The sequence below is a fragment of the Pagrus major genome, chromosome 24, assembly GCF_040436345.1.
Source record: "Pagrus major chromosome 24, Pma_NU_1.0".
Lineage (NCBI taxonomy): Eukaryota > Metazoa > Chordata > Actinopteri > Spariformes > Sparidae > Pagrus > Pagrus major.
In genome coordinates this window covers 6,483,834-6,506,156 of record NC_133238.1, presented here as the reverse complement: position 1 = coordinate 6,506,156, position 22,323 = coordinate 6,483,834, and the positions used below count along the sequence as shown (strand labels likewise).

General features: G+C 39.3%; 1 protein-coding gene across 1 annotated transcript in view; it reads left to right on the top strand.

The window, feature by feature from the left end:
• The window catches only part of atp11a (ATPase phospholipid transporting 11A), a 58,348-nt gene that overhangs the window by 19,878 nt on the left and 16,147 nt on the right, over positions 1–22,323 (top strand). Inside the window, exons 2-18 of the mRNA XM_073462639.1 lie at positions 11,501–11,623; positions 13,012–13,101; positions 13,800–13,880; positions 14,047–14,154; positions 14,771–14,899; positions 15,711–15,814; positions 15,908–15,955; positions 16,170–16,234; positions 16,586–16,667; positions 18,628–18,778; positions 18,871–19,068; positions 19,247–19,360; positions 19,651–19,710; positions 19,864–20,030; positions 20,235–20,306; positions 20,760–20,833; positions 20,945–21,048. Of these exons, the coding sequence (XP_073318740.1) occupies positions 11,501–11,623; positions 13,012–13,101; positions 13,800–13,880; positions 14,047–14,154; positions 14,771–14,899; positions 15,711–15,814; positions 15,908–15,955; positions 16,170–16,234; positions 16,586–16,667; positions 18,628–18,778; positions 18,871–19,068; positions 19,247–19,360; positions 19,651–19,710; positions 19,864–20,030; positions 20,235–20,306; positions 20,760–20,833; positions 20,945–21,048 (1,770 nt within the window). The remainder of the gene's footprint in view (positions 1–11,500; positions 11,624–13,011; positions 13,102–13,799; positions 13,881–14,046; positions 14,155–14,770; positions 14,900–15,710; positions 15,815–15,907; positions 15,956–16,169; positions 16,235–16,585; positions 16,668–18,627; positions 18,779–18,870; positions 19,069–19,246; positions 19,361–19,650; positions 19,711–19,863; positions 20,031–20,234; positions 20,307–20,759; positions 20,834–20,944; positions 21,049–22,323) is intronic.

The window sequence follows — 22,323 nt, the reverse complement described above, 5'->3', positions numbered from 1 at the left end:
TTGTTGTGATCCAGGTGTGATGGTATGTAGTGTAGTGTTTGGCATTCCACAGTATGGTTTGGATCAACATCTTGTCTCTTTGAGCAAACACCCTCAATCATGAGTCAAAGAGGAGAGTAAATGGTAGCTCAGGAAGTTCAAATGGTCACTGAGTCACTGATTGAGGCAATGATGATTCCTCAGGTTTTGTTGGATGGATCTTACACATGTGTGTAAGTGACTGTACTTTGATGACGGTAGTAAATGCAGGTCAAAGGTCATATTGTAAAACAGTACATCTACAGAGCTTGTAGAAAGGTGCAGAATAAAAATACCTCTTCCTTAAAATCATTATTATGATTGTGAATCAATTATTTTACAATGTTTGTCAGGTCCAGAATTATTGTTTTGTTTTGTGGTTTCAGCAAGCCAGTATAATACTGTTGGGATCATGTGGTATCTGTGTTATGCAGACACCTTTAAATAAACACATCAGTATATAGGAGGAGAGGAAGTTGTAGTGGTTTTGTTTATAGCTGTGGTTACAGGAGGATGAGAAGTTGTATTGGTTGTAACAGAATTATAAGTATTACTTATTGTAGCAGCAATTGCATTACTGATAGCAGTGATGGGTAGTACTATAGCAAGTAGTAACAGTAGCCTAAAACCAAATCTAGCAGTAGTACTAATGAATAATAAGCTCATAAGTTAAATTAGAATTTTACAATTTATTATACTTAAAAGTCTGGTCATAGAGCACTGACTGATGACTTTATGTAAATCTTTCATTAAACAAACTTCCTCTTTGTATCTTCCTGTGTTTTCCTCTGGTAACTCTTTTTTGTGAGGATGTGCAGGTGTAGAGTTATGACAATATGACTTGGTGTTTCACACACGCAAAAATACGCACAGGTACACTCACGCACGTACCAGTACAAATGCTGAGTCTTAAAGTTCACTGACTCTGATTAATACCAGCAGTGCTGGCATTAATGTGGTATGTGGTTTTTGATTCATTGTGTGTGTGTGTGCGTGTGTGTGTGGTTACAAAGCAGTGAGGACTTCAGGGGTCAGAGCACTAAATCCCCAGGAGACGAACACACACACAGACAGTTTGCTTTATAGACTGGCTTGGTTTTGGCTAATTAGTATTCATTCCTCCTATCTCTGGTAATGCCAGAGTGACTTGCTGTTTAACCTCCACACACACAACAGGAGCACAGTCACAAAATTTATATTATACAGTGACTCTATAATTTCTGTGGACTTCAAAAGCTGAAACCAGACTGTTCTTCTATTTATACTAAAAAGAGTTCTGACTTGCTGTAAGTCTGAAAGCTCATGAAAAGATCGTTTAAATGTTGTGTTAAAACATTGCTATGTTTGCTTGAAAACATCACCGTCACTGCAAACCAACTAATCAAGGTCCTCCTAGTTTATGTGTTCGATTAATGGGAACTTGCGAAACAGCAAATATCTCTTTTTTCAATGAAGAATCGTTAATTTTCATAAATTAATATCTCCACTAGTTTAACTTTCTTGCAACCAGATTTTGATTATATGTAGTGTAAATAGTTCTGTCACATCTAGATGTTTTTTGGTCCTGCGCAAAAAAGTGATTGTCACAGATCTCGTAAATTTAATAAAAAATCTTTAAGATGTTTTTACTGTATCTTTATCTATATTTGTTATATTATTATTATTATTATTATTTGTTATAGATTTATTTTAATTTCCTTGAAACTTTATTACAGACAGACAAAAAATGAAATATGTTATATTACTCTTACTTTTTCACTGGCTGTAATATCATATTCAGTGGTTTTATTTCATAGGTATATATTTGCACTGTATTGACTTCAAGTTTTTTTTTTATCTTGTGTGATATCTTGTGTTTTTCACTGGGTTCAGGAAATAAAAAGTACAGCCTGTAATGGCTTGGTTTGTTGCATAATAGATGATGTCATCTTGTTCTCTGTGTTTGGACAAAGTATTATATTAGTTCACAATTTCAAACTTGTCTGAACTAATTAAAAATACTCACTTTGGGATGGCGGGCCACCCGACTTACAATCCCAAAGCATCAGTATATGACAAGTAGGCAAACTTAAAGCATCAGTATGTGATGAGTTTGGAGTGAGACTGTAAAAAATCAACTTTCTTACAAATTGGACCTTTAAATAATATCCAAAGGTCTACTATCCCATGGTCTTCATCAGCATATGGAGCTCAGCTGACATTTCTGTCTTAAAGGTTAAGCATGAAACTTCATTCATTAGCTTGGAAATAGTAGTTGCCAAGACACCCAAAACTTGGGGTCAATTTAATTTCAGTATTATTTTCACCATATCGCACGCTCTCCATCTGTGGGTTTCAACATTTCCAAGTCACTCATAAATAGGGCTGACCAAATGCTTTGCAGCATTGAAGCTCTAATGGTTGCCATGGTAATTGACATCCAAGTCCATATTAGAGTGCTTTGGGGCATTTTTAAAGAACTATTCTTATATATTTTTTAGAAAAGGATTGGCTGAACCAAAAAAGAGGAAAAAGAATGATAAAAAGTGTGAGATGAAAATCCCATGGCGGTTAATTAGTCTCAAAACCCACATACATAATAACCATGCATGAGCATGTGATACGAGTGTTATGAACAGTATCTGTGAACTGACAACCATTCTTGCTCAAGAGTATTCGTGCTCCACATGCACAACACAGTCCCTTGCTTAAATGTGCGCAAAAGCTCAAATTGACTTTGGACACTTTGAAGGTTGGGACAGAATAGACAGTGGCTGATGTCTCCCCTCCTATCTATGTCTCTCATTAGTTAATAATGACCACCAGAAATGGTATTCAAGAAAGCTCTACATAAAGAACTGTTGTGACTGTTTTCTTTGACATTTTCCTTGCTTCCCCAACCTCATGAATTTCTATCAGATTATTTGGATATCAAACACTTTAGCATCGATTTTTCATACAGGCTGAATTAAAAATATAAACTACTTGGACTCACAGAGCTGGGATTGGCTGCTGACGGTCATAAAAAGCTGCTCTGTGGGCAACTTTTATCAGCCTGACAGCTTTTTGAGACCAATTCCCTTTTGGCTTTTACTGACCACTCATTTTTAAACAACACAAACGCTGACTGTTTCCTTCAGCGTGAACACCTTCATGGTTAAAGGTGGAAGGGTGGTGTTTGAAGCTGGATGAGGGTTTATCATTATCTTATTTGGGCTGGCCTGGTGGCCAGGGTGAGGCTGACAGGTGACAGATGGAGAGCACAGCTGGTATTTAATCTGCAACTCAGGTACAGTTACACACACCCAAACCGCTACACACAGATATCAGGACGTTCATCAGGATATCACATATACACTTAAAGATAACAATATACACAGCACAGGCAGATTGAATCTTTTATCCTCTGCATCGTTTGTGTTGTGTTCTTTTTCTTTTTTTGTGTGCATGAAGTACATGAAATACTGCATTAGTTAACCACTTTATTGCCCCACAGACTTACCAGCTTACAGTCAGTACAAGATCTTTCAGGTGCATACAAAAGACTGTACGTGTTCGCTGCTATTTTTAACCTGCTCCAATGCCTTTTTTAAATTTTGAGTCCATCTGGAGCAGCGATGAAGAAAATGGTGACTCTGCTGAAGCACTTTGTACCCTGAGAATCTTCACCAATCTCTACATCACTGCATTTATTTACCTTAATCAGCCTTTGAGCCAACACATTTTCCACATAATCACAGGTGCAGGAGTCAACAAACTATATGTCTGTATTTAATGCCTAGTGGTCTAGTGAAGGGGACAGGATTTTTCTTATCTCCACAGCTCAGTTGCTGCCGAGTGATAACACACACTCATGCAGGGTGTGTGTTCAATCATGTTTGCACATGCAAACCTGGTATCTGACACAGAATTCAGATGTGTGTAAAGTAGATGTGTTTGTGACGGTATCGCAGTGAGCAGGTTGTCCCAGCTTTTGATGAGACTTGTTTTCACTGCTGCCTGTTGCAGTGTGAGATAAGATACTTTGGTCATCAGTGGAACAACAGCTCAGCCTTTAAAGCTGGACACAAACAATAGTTATTTGTCTGTGGCAGTGATTTTTGCAGTGTCCTGTAAATGTTATCTCGACTTGCCAGGCATCATACAGCACTATGTACAGTGTTAGAGTACACACTAAGCCAGATTTGAAAATACATTTATTCCTCTCTGTTTTCCTCTGCTAGGTTGTGTCAGTTTTATAATACAGCTTTTAATCACACATTTACAACTTAAATTCTTTTTGAATTCTTTAGCATTTAAATTACATGCAACATTTAAAGTGCATTCCATACAGTGAAACATGTGTGTCCTGACTGCTAGTCAGCAGGCTCAAAGTACTGTATACAGTCACTGTCACACAGTTATACAGTGCAAGTTAATTCAATTACCGTGACATTTAAACCTTCTCTTTTCTTTTTTTTCCTGAACTGGCCAAAAACTGCACTCAAGTAGAAATACTCTAACTTTGAAAAAAAAGTACTCAAGTAGTAGAAGTAGATGTATTATTAATTATTATTAATATTCATTCAAAATTCATTATTTTTCATGTGTCTCTACATTTCTATCTCTCATCATCAGGCCACACCAATGAGCTTTACTAATGTTAGTCAATAAATGCATGTTTGCAAAACATGAGCTTTAATATTTCCATCACTGCAGAAAGCAGGAGTAGTACAAGTTTTGAAGCTAAAACTTCTTATCATTATCACAACACACACACTTTTTGCTCTCTGTCAATTCAGTGTCAGCATGATTCTCAGATACACTGACTTAAAATCCAGAGCCAGCTGCAGTGTGTGCTGTTCACAGGCGTCAGTAAATATTAGCTGCTAGTGCTATCCCTGCTGTAGCTTCAGGCATCATGCTGCTTGGAAAAGTGTATGTGGAGGCGTGACTGTGGACCTGGGACCAACTGAACATTTACAAAGTGGTACAAATGGCAAAATGTCACCAATATAAGATGGAGCAAGAGTATGACTGGCTTTATAAGTTACCAATAAAAGTAACTGGGAGTCAGCGAAGTGCAGGTGCATTTTGTACTAGCTGTAAATGACGTAGACCAATGATTGCCAACCAGGGTAACCTGTAACCCAAGGGGTACTACTGCTTTTTTCCACAGGGTGCGTGGAGAGATTGTATTGTAAAAAATTAATTTATAATTTGATTAAACATATATCCACATATCAGCTACAACAATTAATTTAGGTGTGTTTAGTTGTATTATTTGCAATCGAAAGCGTGTGAAATCTATTTAGCAAGTGAGCAGGAAAGATGGAATAGTTAATTAAAAGTAATGAATAAATAATTGCAAAGGTTAGCTAAAATTCATGGATAAATAATTTAAAAGGTTGGCTATGAGGAAGGCTCTGCAGCACATCATTGTTACCGATCTGCAAAGCATCAGTGATATCACTGAAGTGAGATGTCTGTACGGAGCCCAGCAGATACTAAAAGACAACACCCAGCCCAGCCACAGTCTGTTCACCCTGCTGCCTTCTGGCAAAAGATACAGAAGTATCCGCTGCCAGACCACCAGACTGTGGAGCAGCTTCATTCATTAGGCTGTGAGACTCCTCAATTCATCCTCCACACTCCATTTTATAAAATAGATTGTTTTGTTCTTCAGTGAATGTAGCTTAAAAGGACTCAAACCTAGCTTTGTTTTTGAAACTCTAGTGTTGTAAAAATGATAAATAAATATACCTGTACCATGTACCTTGTAAAAGTAATAATACAAGGTACAGTAATTGTATGAAAACATACAGTACAGTATATATGATTGATAGCGAAATGTTTGACACTTTGAAATTAATTCTTTGAGCACATTTGGAAACATAACTGATGGAGTTTTGCTCTGTATTGGTGTGTCCATGTGTGTGCAAGTCATGTTAGAGTCATGTGCTGTGTAATAATGGATTTTTTATGGATTCATGTGTTCCTGGCTGTGGAAATTAATTTCCTCTTCAGACAAAACCATTGAAGTCTATCTGATCTAATTGAAACGGGAATTTTAGATGAGAGGATGTCTTCAAAGTTTTATTTGATCAAAATGACCTTTTTTCTCTCTATTGCTAGTAATACTGTAAGACACATACTGTAACATCACTGAAATTTTATAATTGCTGCTTTGCTTTTGTGGTTGCCTAACCCCCCCACACACCTTGAATGCTCCACATCAAATATTTTTATTATTACATATTACATCACTCATTTCTTTTCTGATCACTGAATCTTTCCTCCTTGTCTCTGGTGGTCCGGATGGGGGAGGGTGGCCGCTTGTTTCAGGAAGTGTGTGTCAGCTGTGTGAGTGGGTGGGTCCGGCTCTTCCTGTTTACAATATGGTCCTCTGTTCCTGATCACAGTGGGGCTTCAGTTTGTGGCTCTCTAATGCTATGTTCAGATCCTGTGGGAATAATCTGTGCGATTTTCAAAGCACTAACATGTTGGCACAATTAAGTAATGATTGAAGTCATTAAGATGTGACGTTTGAAGGTATTACCTGTGGGATGTGTTTCATTAGATGTGCAATTTTATTTTCTGTAACATTTTAAGTTTAACAGAGAAAATGAAATGCAAAACAGAAACATACACAGGCACAGATTATGACACCAGGATTTAAGTTCTGTTACCTGATATTGAAGACAAAAAGAAAAGTTTTTAAAAAGGCATGAATTGGTGTCTGTTTCCTGAGATTAATTAGATTATAAATCTGTCCTGTATATACAGTGATTCATACATACATGCATTATATACATTGGGGTGAATTTAAACAGCAGCAACAAGACGGTAATGATAATACAGTTGGAATTGTTACATTAAAAGTTTGACACCTTGGAAACTGTACCATCCGCTGTGAATGCATGTGAGCACCAAGCATCAATTGCCTAAAAACAGAGAGTCCACTCCTCCTCATTCCGCTGTAGTCCTGCCCTATGTCAGGATGGAACGTGGTCTGTCTGTTGAGTGCTTGATCTGGGATGTGTGGTGGAGACAAGTCTCTGTACAAATGTGGGCACAACAGTTTCTCCCCCCTGGAGTAGTCTGACTGATCAGGTTGGATGGTTAGAAGATGCCTCGGGTAGTGATCATCTCAAAGTCGTCTTCTCTTAATCAAGAACCTTCTTCTCCAAAGTTGATTGATGTATTTCTGTCATAGGTAATACTTGTTTCAGCAGTAAAGCTGAAAGACTGCTAAAAACCAGAAATGTAGCTACATTTGAAGGACCTACCGTCCATTGCATCTCTTTACTCCAATTTATTTTTATTTACTGATTATCCAAGGGAGTTTTGACAAAGAAACTCAGCTGTTGTTGGCTCATCAGAAAGTAAAAGGTATTTTAAGATAAGGTTTACAGTCTTAGTTTCACTTCTTTAAAACAAAAAACTGCTCTGTTCATATTTGTATTGGTTCAGGCTCTAACACTTAAACCCTTTTTAAACATAATCCAAAATGATCCCAGTTGTATTCTTCTCACTTTGGATGAGTTACCTCATCTTTCTGTCTAAGTGAAGACAGAGAGGAAACACACACACACACATATACTCCACAACTGACAAGAAGAATAGGAGAGGTGAGGTTTGTCATCTATACCGTATACATCCTGTTGACCAGTGACTACAGAGGCCACATTATGTATCATTGTTGGTGTATGCCTGCTCTCATACATGTTTGATGTCGCAGGGATGTGTTTGCCTCTGTGTGCTTGCCTGAGTGTGTGTGTGCGCTCCCTATGCTTTCTACTAACACAGCTTTAAGGAAAGTGGATGTGGGTGCTGAGTGAGACAGACAGAAACAAAGCCTGTGAGCTCTCTCCATCCCTCTCTCCTGACCACAAATGTTTCCCTTCCAACTATAAATACTCTCCCGAAACCTGCCGCGTCCTGTAACATGAAACGCAGCTAAAAGTAATTATCAAGGTCCAGAATAGCCCAAAGTCTCCGATTACATCCAAAGGCTAAAGGCCCAAGCTAATATAGGGGAAATTTATTTTATAAGGCCAGCATTTATTTTGTGAAGATGCTATTTTATTTGATTAAACACAGACAGGCTTTCATGTAAAAAGCTCGAATCCGGATGAAAGCTAAACATAATCGATAGGAGAGAGATCGTCTGCTTAGAGGCCATCCAGGTTGCGATGAGAGATGGAGAGGGAAGGGGTGAGAAAACCGATAAAGCTGCATTACGGACAAAGTGGAAGAGATGACAGGAAGAGAAGAGGCCAACTGATTTTCTGTCAGTGCCATCTTTCTTTGTTGAATGTCTGATCAACACTGATTAATCATAGTTATTATACTGCTATTGATGTGATGCAGTAGTGATTCCTATTCCCATTCCAATTTGAGGATTATCATTATCATGCAAATGGCATACGGACAATGGCAAAGGTGTACGTACTGTTGAGATCATGGTCAACTGACCATAAAAAAACAGGTCAACTCTTTCTATAAGACACTTCAGATACATTGTCAAAAATCAAATGGTATTTTCTTTTCAGTTTTAGTGTAGATGTGTCAGTTCATTAAGAATCAGTTCTGTGATTGACAGCTGTCATATGAACACATGGAGGACACCAAACCACAACATTCAAAAGTCAGTTGGAGATGATCTTGAAGATTTCAGTCCTGGTTGATTAGGTTTCACATGTATTTACTGGTTTAACAGCAGATGAGGTTTAATACTACAGGTCCCAGAATTCTGGGGCAACAAACTTGTCTTTTAAATAACTTCCATCATTCTGTGAGCAACCGTGATCTGATTTTAATGTTGCACATAGGAGGCCAACAGCAGGGCATAGTGAAATGAGATGCTGACCTCGATGAGAAGTTGGAGATGTAGCACTTCATCTTACTGTTTAGTGCAGCTGCGCCGTCTTGTTCCATTACCTTGTGCAATATTTCAAACTGATCCAATGTCAACAAAAGCAGAAAATTACAGTTGTAGATGCGTTGTTGACGAATGATAGTGGTAAAAGCTAATTTGACTGACAGATGCATTGCATTTCACATGTTTACTCATGATTCACCAGTTAAATGCTTTAAATGTGCAGGTGCAACTGTCGCAAATGTTCAGTTTGCAGTCACAGTAAATGAATGCAGCATTTTTATTGGAATGTCGCCATAAACACCCAGTTCCTATTACTGCAAATATACAAAATGTTGCATTACTTTCATCAGTGGGCTGTAGGCGCACTAACCATTGTGTTACCTCATTCAGTGATAGATAGCTTCAGATGCCAAATATAAAAAATTTACAATGACATAAAACAGAGAAAGACAGCAAATTAATTCAAGAGAGGGCGGAAACAACAAATGTCAAGCATATGGGATGAATTGCTCACTTTCTTGTGTGTGTGTGCATTCAGGATTAGCAAGAGACAGGAACTAGGTGCTGCTTTCGGGATAAAATACTGAACTTCATGTATTCTATCAATTTACAGTACACCAACTACTGTGCCCGTGTGTTCCTTTTGTATGTATGGCTCATTTCCATATGAAGTGTGTAAGAAATGTGTGAGGTGAAGCCAGCAGAGTTGGCAGGTGGGGGAGATGAGGAGGAACAGAAACAGTGTGTGGGCGACAGTTCGCAAGCTGTCCATGCTGTCTGGTTTTCATCTCCTCCTTCACTGTAAATCAGATGTCAGATATTATGGTCAAGTGTCAATACTGTCATTCAAAAAGGTAAAGAACAGGTTGTTGAAGACAGGGAGGAAAGGATGATATACTGAATGTATGTCTTAAAGATAGTCAGTCAGTTTTATGTCCCTTGCCTTCAATATTTTATTCCTTGCTCTCCCACTGAGAGTTGGAGGTCACAGGATATAAATAGCCCTCCATCTTAAACGAGGTAATCTTAGAGGAGTGAGTTAACTGGTTACCGTTTGTGAGTGAGAGAGAGAGAGTATAGAAACTGGGCCATGCAGCGCCTTGAAACTCTATCTCATTCACTGGCCACAGATTACTGTCACCTCTTGTTAGCCTTTTTGGAATCTGTGTGTGTTTGCATGCGTGCATGTGTGTGTGTGTAGACAGGCCATTGAGTGATAAATTGAACGACTAATGGTTTATATGTTGTGCTGCCATTGGACATGTGCAGAAAATGTTTCAGGAATGAGAGAGAGACGGAGAGAAAGAACAGAAAGACACACACACACACACACACACACACACACACACACACACACACACACACACACACACACACACACACACACACACACACACACACACACCAAAAAAACAAAAAAATCCCCAAATTCAGTGGTTCAATTGTGTGTATCCAGCCCTGCCTAAAATACTTGCAGCTCAAAGATCTTACTTGCATGATTAAGGTTTAATTGCAGTGTTAGAATACCAAACCATTAGCCTCTCTGGTCTAGTATCTATTAGTTTGTGTTCAAGTAACTGAGACTAAATGCTCTCTGTTGAGATTAATAGTTATTAAAAGGTAATGGAACATTTTTAGGGACTTGGGGACCTGTGGAGCTACTTAAACAGCAGTCAGAAATGTAAAAAGACATGCAGTTTTAACCAGTAAAACTGATGTGTCTGTTCACCGCTAGCCAGCAAAGTTTAGAGCTCGGACATGACAACTGAAGTGCTGAAGGCCTTTGTATGAACAAGTCTTGACTCGGAGGGGTCAGGTCTTTTGAGTTTCACCCCCACTGCAATAAGTTCATCTTTAGACTTCTTTTTGTACCCGAAATTATGCTTAAATATTATTTATTTTCTTAAATAAATAGCATGTAGTGGTTTGCAATTTTAAGCAAAGTTTTTCAATTGGAGTTAAACTATATAATGTATTTATGGCACATGATGAAACAAAGAGTGAAAGACAAATGACAAAAATCCCTTTTTAATTAAATTTGATATGAAAGTCAAACATTTCTCAGAATTTAAGCTATCAAGTTTGTATTAAAAACAATGATAATGAGAGGAAAAACAAAAGATGTCAAGAGAGCAAAAGCCTTCAGGTGTTATTAGTCTTTATAAGTCTTTGTATGCGTGGGAGTGTGTGCGAGTGTGCGCATGTGTGTGTATTCTGCATTCCAGTCTAAGTCACATGCAGGTCTGTGTATCTGTGGTAACAAAAGCTCTCATTCATGAAGGAGAAATTACCCATGCATTCTAACTCTCTGTAAACGTCTGCAAGTCCGTTTCTGTGTGTCACACAGTATTCTGTTATTAGTGTGTCCGAGTGTTTTGATTGGGTATGTGTAAATGTATAGGATCATCATACGTACATTTTCTTATCCCCCCCAAAAAACCTTGATAGTCGAACTGCGTTTGGTTTTCCAGATGTTTCATTTAGAAAAAAAATTCAGAGCTGGCAGTGTCAATACAAAACTTCACACTCTGAACCACACTGCATACCACCTCAAAATACTACTCAAAATGAAAACTGACATCATATGAAACACACAAACATGTGTACGTCACTCAAAATAGTTTTTGTTTGTCTGTGCAGTGTGTTGGTGAGGAGAACTGGGTGGACAGCAGGACGGTTTACATAGGACAGAAGGAGCCTCCTCCAGGAACTGAGGCTTTTATACAACAAAGATTCCCTGACAACAGAATAACCTCCTCCAAGGTCAGTGAAAACACACACACATAAACACAAAAGTCAAAACACACTTCATTAAGATCTTTCTGAAATGTCGTTGATAGTAGAACTCAAATACATGGAAGAAAGGAAACAGTTTTTAATAAAGCATGATTTAAGTCTGTTCTTTTGTGAGCGAGCTGATCTTGGGACGCAGTGTTGAAAATGTTTGAAATGTGCATATGCCACTTTCTAAGCATAAATGGGGTTTATAAAAGAAATACATGTGGAAATGTGTGTACATTTACAGAAATTTACATGCGTACGTACACTTTTGAGGCAAGGGGAATTGGCGACAACGATGGTGACGTGGTGAATAGAAGCCAGATTGTAGAAATTAAATATGAGAGGCATTATTCTATACATAATGATGCATCTCACACTTGATTTCACTTAATATGATGTTAATTATAGATCCATTATATACATGCAAACCAGCAGTTGTTTGTAATTGCCTTTGACGTGAAGTATAAGTATTCGATGAACACCTTTAAGTCGTAAAAGATAAAAGCCAACTCAAATGTTAAATCAATATTTGATCAGCGCTGTCTCAACATCACATTCACCCCCCGGGTCAGGCGCACACTGACAGCACAGGAGACAGCGAAGTGGCTGCCACACACACTACATGATGTTGACTGAGGCTACATGTTGTCTTTGCTGTAGGCAGGTATTAACTAAACACAGTTCACTAGGCTGGTCTTCCCAAGTGAATGAGCAGTGATAATATCATCTATCACAATATTTTGGCAGGACAATATTGTGATACAAAATTTTGGATATGGCCTAAGCCTCGTGTGAATGAATATTAATTAGGGGCGATTCACTGACAGTTTAAAGGTAACTATGGCTGTTACATGAAACTTGCAAAAAGGTGTGCCACATTTCAAGTTGATTGTGAGTTATAAAGGGTAAACGGCGTAGGATGTGCGTGTGTACTGTGCTATAAATCTAAATATTTTTGTGCCTAAGCACTTCCTGTATTTGGTCTGTATGCCACCTTTTGATGTGAATCCTACACACAGTTTTACAAATGAGATTCCAGGTGATTTTAGATGAGTAGGTTGTATGTATTTAAAAGACTTGTTTTGTAGTTATGCAAAAAAGTCTTTATGACTGAGGTTAATGATAGATGATAGATATTTGTATTGTGGTACTGGATTGTATCTCTGAAGTCCTACTGAAACGCCCCGTCCTCCTCATTTAATGTAATATTAATTAAAAAGCCTCTTTATCATCTACTTTATTCAGACACTGTCCTTATAGCCACATACTGTCTTCATGTTAAGTCTGTTTGAAAGTTCTTGTTGCCACTTCATACATCTACCATTTAAACACTGACATTCAATAAATTGTTGACTGTCTCATGTTTCCAGTACACGTTTTGGAACTTCATCCCCAAGAATATGTTTGAGCAGTTCAGGAGAGTGGCTAACTTCTACTTCCTCATCATATTTCTGGTTCAGGTAAAGGCCTTTTTCTATTTACTTTTACATGATTTACAGAATTTTTAGATTATAGTTTTCTGATATTGTTCCTGTAAAGCATGCTTTAACAGCATGTTGTAATTAAACGCTTACAAGAATTATGTTTCAGTTTCTGATTGCTAAATATTTCATAACAATTTTGGTATTGGTAAACAATATCCAATTGTTAACAACATTGCAACATTGCATTGTTGCATTTATGTAATTATGTGTTATGTCATTAGATCCATAATGACCTTATATGTTTTTTCCATGGTACTCATTTTGGTAACAATATATTAGTTCAAAGCTATGAACCATGACACGAACAGTTCCTTTAATTGATGGGCTGAGTGACCAGTCAAATAAAAATCAAGTAGGAACAACCTGTAACACAAATAAATAATAAACAAAATCATAATAATAATAACCATTTACCCAAAAATGAAAATTTGTTCATTATCCACTTACGCCCATGCTGTTGGAAAGTCTGGTGAAATTGGTGAAAGCAGCTTTTAAAAGAACCATTGCTTGTTTGTGAAGAGGAGATAAACTCCATCAGTATCTTTGCACTTGTTATTACCTCCATGCAGAGGCCTGTAAAGGATAGATATTATTTAGTGCTCCTTTTAAAGATATGATTTTTGTTTTAAATCCATGTCCATCATTTAATTCTGTGTCTCTTTGTTTCACTTCAGTTGATCATTGACACTCCCACCAGTCCGATTACCAGCGGCTTGCCGCTCTTCTTTGTCATCACAGTCACCGCCATTAAACAGGTGAGACCCACACGTTTTCATGACCAGTTTATTCTCACTTCACTTTGCTGTATTGGCATTGACATTAAACACTATACCTCTGGCAAAACCTACACACACGTGCACACACACACACACACACACACACACACATGATCACATCTCTGTCTCTGTTTCTCTTTGTCAGGGTTATGAGGACTGGCTGAGACACAAAGCAGACAACTCTGTCAACCAGTGTCCTGTCCACGTGGTGCAACATGGGAAGGTGGTCCGCAAACAAAGTCGCAAGCTCAGGGTATGTGATTGTGTGAGTTTGTGTCCTTGTGTGTGTGTGAGTGGGATAAATCACTCTCACCCCATATAACATGAACAGACCACTGGTGCATTTGTTTGATGGGCTCATGCCAAGGGATTTTCCAGCAACTAAGCTTTCTCTGTAAGTGTGTGTGTCTATCTGTGTGTGTATTGAATTTAGCAGCTTAGCTTTTAGCGGTAACAACAATATATGTTATGTAATATATTGAGAGAGTGAAATAGCAGCTAAAATATCAGACAGAGGATCTCTTAAAGGATCAGCAGTCCTGTTAGAGAGCAAATATTTGTGACTGTTAGCTGATCTTAAACGGTTCTTTAAAGGCGAGAAGGTTAGCTTGTTAGGCAAACAGCATCGCTAATGCAGTTTCTGCTAATGCAAACGGGATAAGTGACATGCTACACTAAAAGACTCTACATCTACAGAAGGGTTTTTTTTTTGTTTTTTTATCCAGACCCTATTGGACAGTGAGTAGCTGTGATGCATTAATGTATCCACTCTTTTATCCCTCTTTAAATCACTTAGTAATCTCAACTAAAGAAATGCAAAGGGTTGACACAAATTTGACCCTATGCTGCCTCCTCTCTCTATGTCCCAGGTTGGAGATGTCGTCCTGGTGAAAGAAGATGAGAGTTTCCCTTGCGACCTCATTCTTCTGTCCTCGTCTCGAGATGATGGGACCTGCTTTGTCACTACAGCCAGTCTGGACGGAGAGAGCAGCCACAAGGTGTGTATGTGTTTAATAATGTACAGGATAGTTTGTTCACTTTATCCAGCCTGACCGTTTTAACTTTTTATGGCTGCCAGGTCTCATTGCAAAGGTCTTAAATGTTTACGGTACATTTAATGGTGTCTCCGATTTAATATGATAATTTTCTGCTGTAATACTTTGCACTCTACTACTTCTACAACCTTAAATGCTCCAGAGTGTAACAGTATATAGACCAAATGGTTGACATTGCACTAACAACAGTCACAGCAGGTAGACAACTGGTGGTTGATTTCTGTTGTGGAAATGGGTAAAAGCGGCATACTTGTATATGTCTGTTCCCGCTTTGAGCTTTAACTGTAACATTTAAAGACACAGGTAAGAGTGACACCACTGGATACCACGGGACAATTTCCATTCATGTTTGTGGCGACCTAAACAGGTTTGCCAACATTTAGTCTGGCAATTCAGTTGCGAATAAGATTGTAGAGATTGTAAGATTGTATCGTAAACAAACACTGATTGGTTATATTGTATTTAACTAAACTGTAACCTCTTTGTGCCTGTGCTTCTCTTGCCTTCCTCTGTTCCTCCATCTACTCCTTTGTCACTCTCCTTTTCCCATTCACCCTCCCTACATCCCTCCCTCAATCATCACCACACCACCATTCCTTCCTCCCATCTCTCTAAATCCTCTTTCTTTTTCCCCTCTTTTGCACTTGTCTCTTCATTTTTGTCTCTTTTCTGCCCTCCCCTCCCTCTTCCTCTCCTTTATTCTCCCATCCATTCTCTTATTCCTCTCCATTTGTCTTCCCTCCTCCCCTCCTAGACATACTACGCAGTTCAGGACACCAAAGCTTACAATACAGAGAAGGAAATTGACTCCATCCACGCTACTATAGAATGTGAACAACCACAGCCGGACCTGTACAAGTCAGTACAACACACATACACATGCACAAAACTAAAAAAACACACTGTCAAATAAATATCTCACTTCTTTCCTGTTACCTCCCTCTTACACAGATTTGTTGGCCGTATCAACATTTACATGGACAGTGAGCCAGTGGCCAGGTAACCTGAAGCCCTAACATATCTCAATCAACTAAATCTGAGTTCCAGAATACAGTTAACTCAGAATCAGTCCAGAAATTGGTTTCCATCATGTATACTAAAATAGGAATGGAATTTTGGTTGTTCAGTTCAATAACTTCAGAGCTACAACTATGACACCTACACAATAAGAGTGATGACGCAGTCTGAATTATGACTTGTTGCGTGTTTGCAGGCCGTTAGGATCAGAGAACTTGCTGCTCCGAGGAGCCACACTCAAGAACACAGAGTTCATTTATGGTAACATCACCTCAAATAAACTAATATACTTGAAGAAAAACAAACTATTCACCTCTGTCTGACAAAAAAGGTCTATTTACAAGTATTTACTGGAGCTTTCAGGTGCTTCTCACTGTCTTCCTCAGTGTATGGTTTTACTCAGTTGTCATCAATTGATCCCAGTATGAAAGTTTGCTCATGTGATAACAAGGGCTTGTATATGGTTGCATACTCTATATAAAAAAAATACCATTCACTGACAAAGACTGAGAGATGTGATTGAAAGCTCTGGAAAAGCTACTAAATGGATCTTGAGTTAAAATTTTGTTTTGTCAAACTGCTGGTCAAGAATTAACGCTCTCCCTCCTTTAGCGGTTGCCATCTACACTGGCATGGAAACCAAGATGGCTCTCAACTACCAGTCCAAGTCTCAGAAACGATCCGCAGTGGAAAAGTAAGCTCATCTCGCTCTTTCATTTTAATTTATAAATTATAAACCAGCCAGTGGGAGAACACGCATGAACTGACATCCCTGTGCATGTTTCACAGTCTTTGGCAGCATCCTTTTTCTCACTGACAACCATCTTAGATAATCACTATTTTTTATCCATCCCTCCATCCATCTCTGCATTTCTTCATTATTCACTGACTGAGAGTTCTTGCTTCTCTGGCTCACTGCGCTTACTGGATCACATTCTTTCCATCTGGCGTTGACATGCGTCTTATATCCAGATGGCCTGTAGATCTGACTGACTGTAGGTGGATTACATTTACACTTGGTACATTTTTTTTTTTTTAGTGTTCATCAGAATCAAAATCAGAAATACTTTGTTGATTCCCAAGGGGAAATTGGTAAGTTACAGTAGCTGTTTCTTGCGTTTGCTTGTTTTGTATAGGTTAGTAATTTTCCTACTACAATTTTAGCACTTTTTGCACTCCGGCACTTTGTATGATATAGATGTGCATATCTAATGTATGTGATTGCGTGTAATTGTATGTTCTGTGTTACTTATGGCTGCAGCATGGGCGAATGGCCCAGAACAAATTTCCCACATTGTGGGACAATAAAGTTAATCTTGAATCTTGAATCTTGAATAGAAATGCTGGCCAAATACCTGTCAGGTAGCCTCCATAGTTAGTTTGGATGGTTGCACTGTCCTTGTTATGATTTATGGAGACATTGTATTCAGATTTTTGTTCTGGTTTCCCTCGATGATTTGTGGATTTTACTGATAAACAGATGGCTTTACTTGCTGCTAAATTAACTGCTAACAGTGGCTGTACTGGGCTTCAAGTGAACACACCGGTGTCAGGACCAGACACAAACTCAGACACTGTGGTCAGTTTGTAAACCACTTCAGAAGTGAATTCTTTGTTGTCAGAGTTTATGAGCTGTTAGGCATTAACCGCTTGCCCGTTTAGTCATGTAGCTAGCATTAGCGGTCCTATTAGCTGACTAGGCACCGGGTTGCCAGAAGCCATACCTGGCAAGAAAACCACCTTGGTACTGTATTCCAGTCGTCAAATTGGCAACCTTTGGTCTCAGATGCTGCTGTGTGTGGCCGTGTTTGGCAAGCCCTCTAATTACTTAATCGACCTGTGTCATGTCCCCTGGGACTTCATGGTCGGGCAGGTCGGCTACTATCAATATCCTCGACAAGTGCCTCCCTACCTGACTGTTTTTACAGGAAACGACACAATGGGTTTGCAGTAGTATTTACGAGCAGAGAATTGACTCACAGTTCGTACAGCTACAGAAAGCCCCAAGGTGAAAATCATTCTCAGTCACTAGCCGCATTTCTTAAAGCTACAAGTGAATTTGTACTGGTCTTTAAGGACATAATGCTTCCATCTCAATCACTGACACCTAGTTTGTCATATACAGAAGGTTTCAGCTTTTGTTCATGTTGTTCTCATGCAGTATGTATCCTGCAGACCTGCCACGTACTGGACAAATCCAAAATGTTCTCGCACTAGTGAGAATTTTTGCTATTGTTGAAATGGGGTGTCTAGAAACTTGTTAATGGGCTGCACCACACGCTCAATGATGGATATTCATCATCCGGATGTCATTCTGCAGATGTATAGGAATGTACAGAAGCACCTCCAGAATATGTCATTTGTTTAACAAATTAAAGGAACAGTTCGGGTCAGGGGAAGAAAAGTAGAGTGACGTTTCATAGTCCACGTAACAATAAGTACACAGGGACTTGTATTAAAATGTACAAAACAATCGAAAACCAGAAATGGTTTCATATGGAAAAATCCAAGTCCCCGGAAGCCCCGAGATCCCAAATTGATTTGAAAACACATTGTTCTTTTTTGTTCACAGTTCTTTCAAATCTACTGTCTAATGTAATAGTCCACATTGACACTTATTGACATAAGGCATTTCTTGTTGTCTCCCCTTGTAGGTCAATGAATGCCTATCTGGTGGTCTACCTGTGCATCCTCATCAGCAAGGCCCTCGTCAACACGGTGATGAAGTACGTGTGGCAGGCCGACCCCAACAGAGATGAGCCCTGGTACAACGACAGGACTGAAACAGAGAGACAGAGACATATCGTGAGTCTGTTCATTACAGTCCCTCAATCTGGAAAGAAATCTTCTTCATCCCTGCTTTGCCTTCTCATACGCTTCCTTCTCCTCTTCCTCAGGTGATCAGGGCATTCACAGACTTCCTGGCCTTCATGGTTCTTTTCAACTACATCATCCCCGTCTCCATGTATGTCACGGTGGAGATGCAGAAGTTCCTGGGCTCCTATTTCATTATGTGGGATGATGAGATGTTTGACGAGGAGTTGGGAGAGAGAGCTATGGTCAACACGTCAGACCTGAACGAGGAGCTGGGACAGGTGGCAAAGAACACTACTTACATTCCTGTACTGTACAGAGAAGTCAATTAGAGATAAAAAAATATGAGCTGCTATGAATGGACTTGGAATACAAATAATAAGATTGTTTACTGTAGTGAATTGTGAAAACACAGACACACGTTATCCTGCAGTAACACTTATCCTGCTCTATTTCCAGGTGGAGTATGTGTTTACAGACAAGACAGGGACTCTGACAGAGAACAACATGGAGTTCATAGAGTGCTGTGTGGACGGACACGTTTATGTACCTCATGTCATCTGTAACGGACAGGTAACTGATGGATGATCGGATGGAAGTATAATGGATTTTGCTGATGTTAAGCGGAACAGACCATGAAGGTTGTTTTAAAATGGGAACTTTTTTTTGTTCCTTTGTTGAAATACAAACAGTAGGCCTTATTACTGTATTGTTACTTTACTACGGCATTTTTATAATTAGATGCTCAAATCACAGCAATATCCCATTTAATTCTACATGGAATTATTTTGTAAATTCAACAAAAATGTATATATTACATTTTATATATCATATTTAATGTGCTTATATTGTGTTGTTGCTAGGTGATGCCTGGTGCAGCCGGTATGGACATGATCGACACATCACCAGGTCCTGAAGCCAGGGTGAGTATAGCCTGTGTGTGTGTGTGTGTGTGTGTGTGTGTGTGTGTGTGTGTGTGTGTGTGTGTGTGTGTGTGTGTGTGTGTGTGTGTGTGTGTGTGTGTGTGTGTGTGTGTGTGTACGCATTCTAGTAACGCTATGTTGCCGTCACCACAGGAGCACGAGGAGCTGTTTTTCCGGGCGCTGTGTTTGTGCCACACGGTACAGGTGAAGGAGGAGGAGACGGTTGACGGCATCAAGCATGGCATCCACCAGGGAAAGTCCACTTCCTTTTACATCTCCTCATCTCCAGATGAGGTGGCACTGGTGGAGGGCATGAAGAGGTGGAGCATACACACACAAACATACACACAAAATTCCAGTGACAGTCAGACAATCAGACTGTTGAATTTGTGAATAAAGCTACCTGCACTCACACAGTGTTTAAAAAGATTTAGGTTTCATCTCTTTTTTCACTCACACAACAGACACAGTCAGTCAGGTCATTCACTTCATTTCCAGTAACGGTACTTTGTTCTGTGCCTTAGGCTCGGTTTTACCTATCTGAGGCTCAAGGACAGTCACATGGAGATCTTAAATAGAGAGGATGAGATTGAGAGGTGAGTGTGTCCCTTTCAAACAATATTGCTTTTCTTTCTAACCCCCTGCAGCAATTTTCCTTTCAACTTTTCATTCATTTTAGAAGTTATTCATAGCAGATACAGTACTGCGTGTTATTTTTCTGATTTTTTTATTTGTATTTAACACAGACCTATAGGGACATTATGTATCTTTGTGGCCAGTGTATGAATTTAGAGCAGTGATTAGGGTTGATCTGCGCTGCATGTGTATGTGTATTACTATTATATTAGGTCACTGCTGCAGCAAGTGGGTGTAGCCTAGTAACTGCTGAAACCAGCCACCTTCTAGCTATAAGTCTAAATACAGAACAGTGATGAACAGAGATGATTTTTGTTGTGATCATCAATGACCACCTCTGTTTTAATTAGAGAGTCTGGCCCTTTATTTACTGAACTCTGCTGTGTTTTGTCTGTGTTTTGTTAATATATCAGGTTTGAACTGCTGGAGGTTTTGACATTCGACTCAGTCAGACGGAGGATGAGCGTCATTGTCAGGTCCAGCAGTGGTAATACACATCATGGTTAAAATGCATTCATATGGTTATGTTTATATGTATGGTTTTCTCTCTTATACACTTTCCCCATCTTCTTTTTTTGCTGTGTGTCTGTGTGAGCAGGAAGGCTCTACCTGTTCTGTAAAGGTGCAGACTCTGCCATCTTCCCCAGGGTTATATCAGGCAAGGTGGATCAAGTCAGAGCACGGGTGGAGCACAATGCAGTGGTAAGCATGCACACACACACACACACACACACACACACACACACACACACACACACACACACACACACACACACACACACACACACACACACACACACACACACACACACACAAACGATTCTCATAGAATCAAAAATATAGAAAGTATGTCTCTCGCGGAACATTTTTCCCATGATTCAGAGTTTCAGATTGTGTGATTTCATTGGTTTCCACAGTTACACCACATTGCCAGAGCGGTGTCCATGGTTACCACATGGCTCTCTTCCATCAAACTGTTGTTCTGTTTTTTTCCATAAAGGGTCCAATGTGGCTTCTAATAAACGAAATTACCCTGCCAGTTTTCCCTGTTATCTGAGAGACACTGTAGTTGATTAGCATGCAATCATTATGCTCATTACTCCAGTCCTGCAGTCTGTTGGACCTCTGATCAAAACAACTTTTGTGAAAGAACAATCCCCACCAAAGAAAGGATCCACCGTAAAACACTTAAGTGGTTTAAGAGGGTAAGCAGTTTTGACCATGGCGACTAGACTAAGAAGCGTTTGTCTCCCACGTGAACGCCCACAGATTTTGCTCTGCCATTCACTCACCCAAGTTCACCGTGGTGAACTTTTGGTGGTAGCTGCCTGGCATTGGCTAATCAAATGGAAATGGAAATAGACAACATCACGGGTCAGAAGCAAACATGGAGGAGCTGATAATGTTGGTGTCTAAGTACCCGGAGCTGTACAACACGGCGCTAGCCTCGTTCAAGGACAACCAGAAGAAAAACTGGGCATGGGACAACATTACCACCAAACTACAGAGCTGTATTTTTTCCCCTTAACTTAACTTTATTGTACATATACATGTTCATACAAGAGATTGCAAGATAATATACATGTTGTGAAAAAAACAAACACGTTGTGGGCTTTTTGGTGGGTTGCACTTAAACTATAATGTTCACCAAACATCTGCCTGTCATTGCAGCCTTGGACCGCAGCTGCAGCAGCAGTAGCAGTAGCAGTAGCAGCTGCCGCTTTTAAAAATGCTTTGCTTTGCTTTGCAGGTAGATGGTTGTCAGGGTGGTTACTGCGGTGGTGTGAAAATCCCTTCAGATTTTTCATTAGCATTTCAGTTTGTTGGAAATGTAGGAAATAACCAACTGATGTAGAAATAGGCAGGCTGAGAGGAAATAAACATAGTAATGGCATAACAAAACAGTTCCCAAAATGCAGAACTGAATAGGGCTGATTGTAACAGAGCGTTAAAGGTGAAACTTCTAGTTCAGTTTAC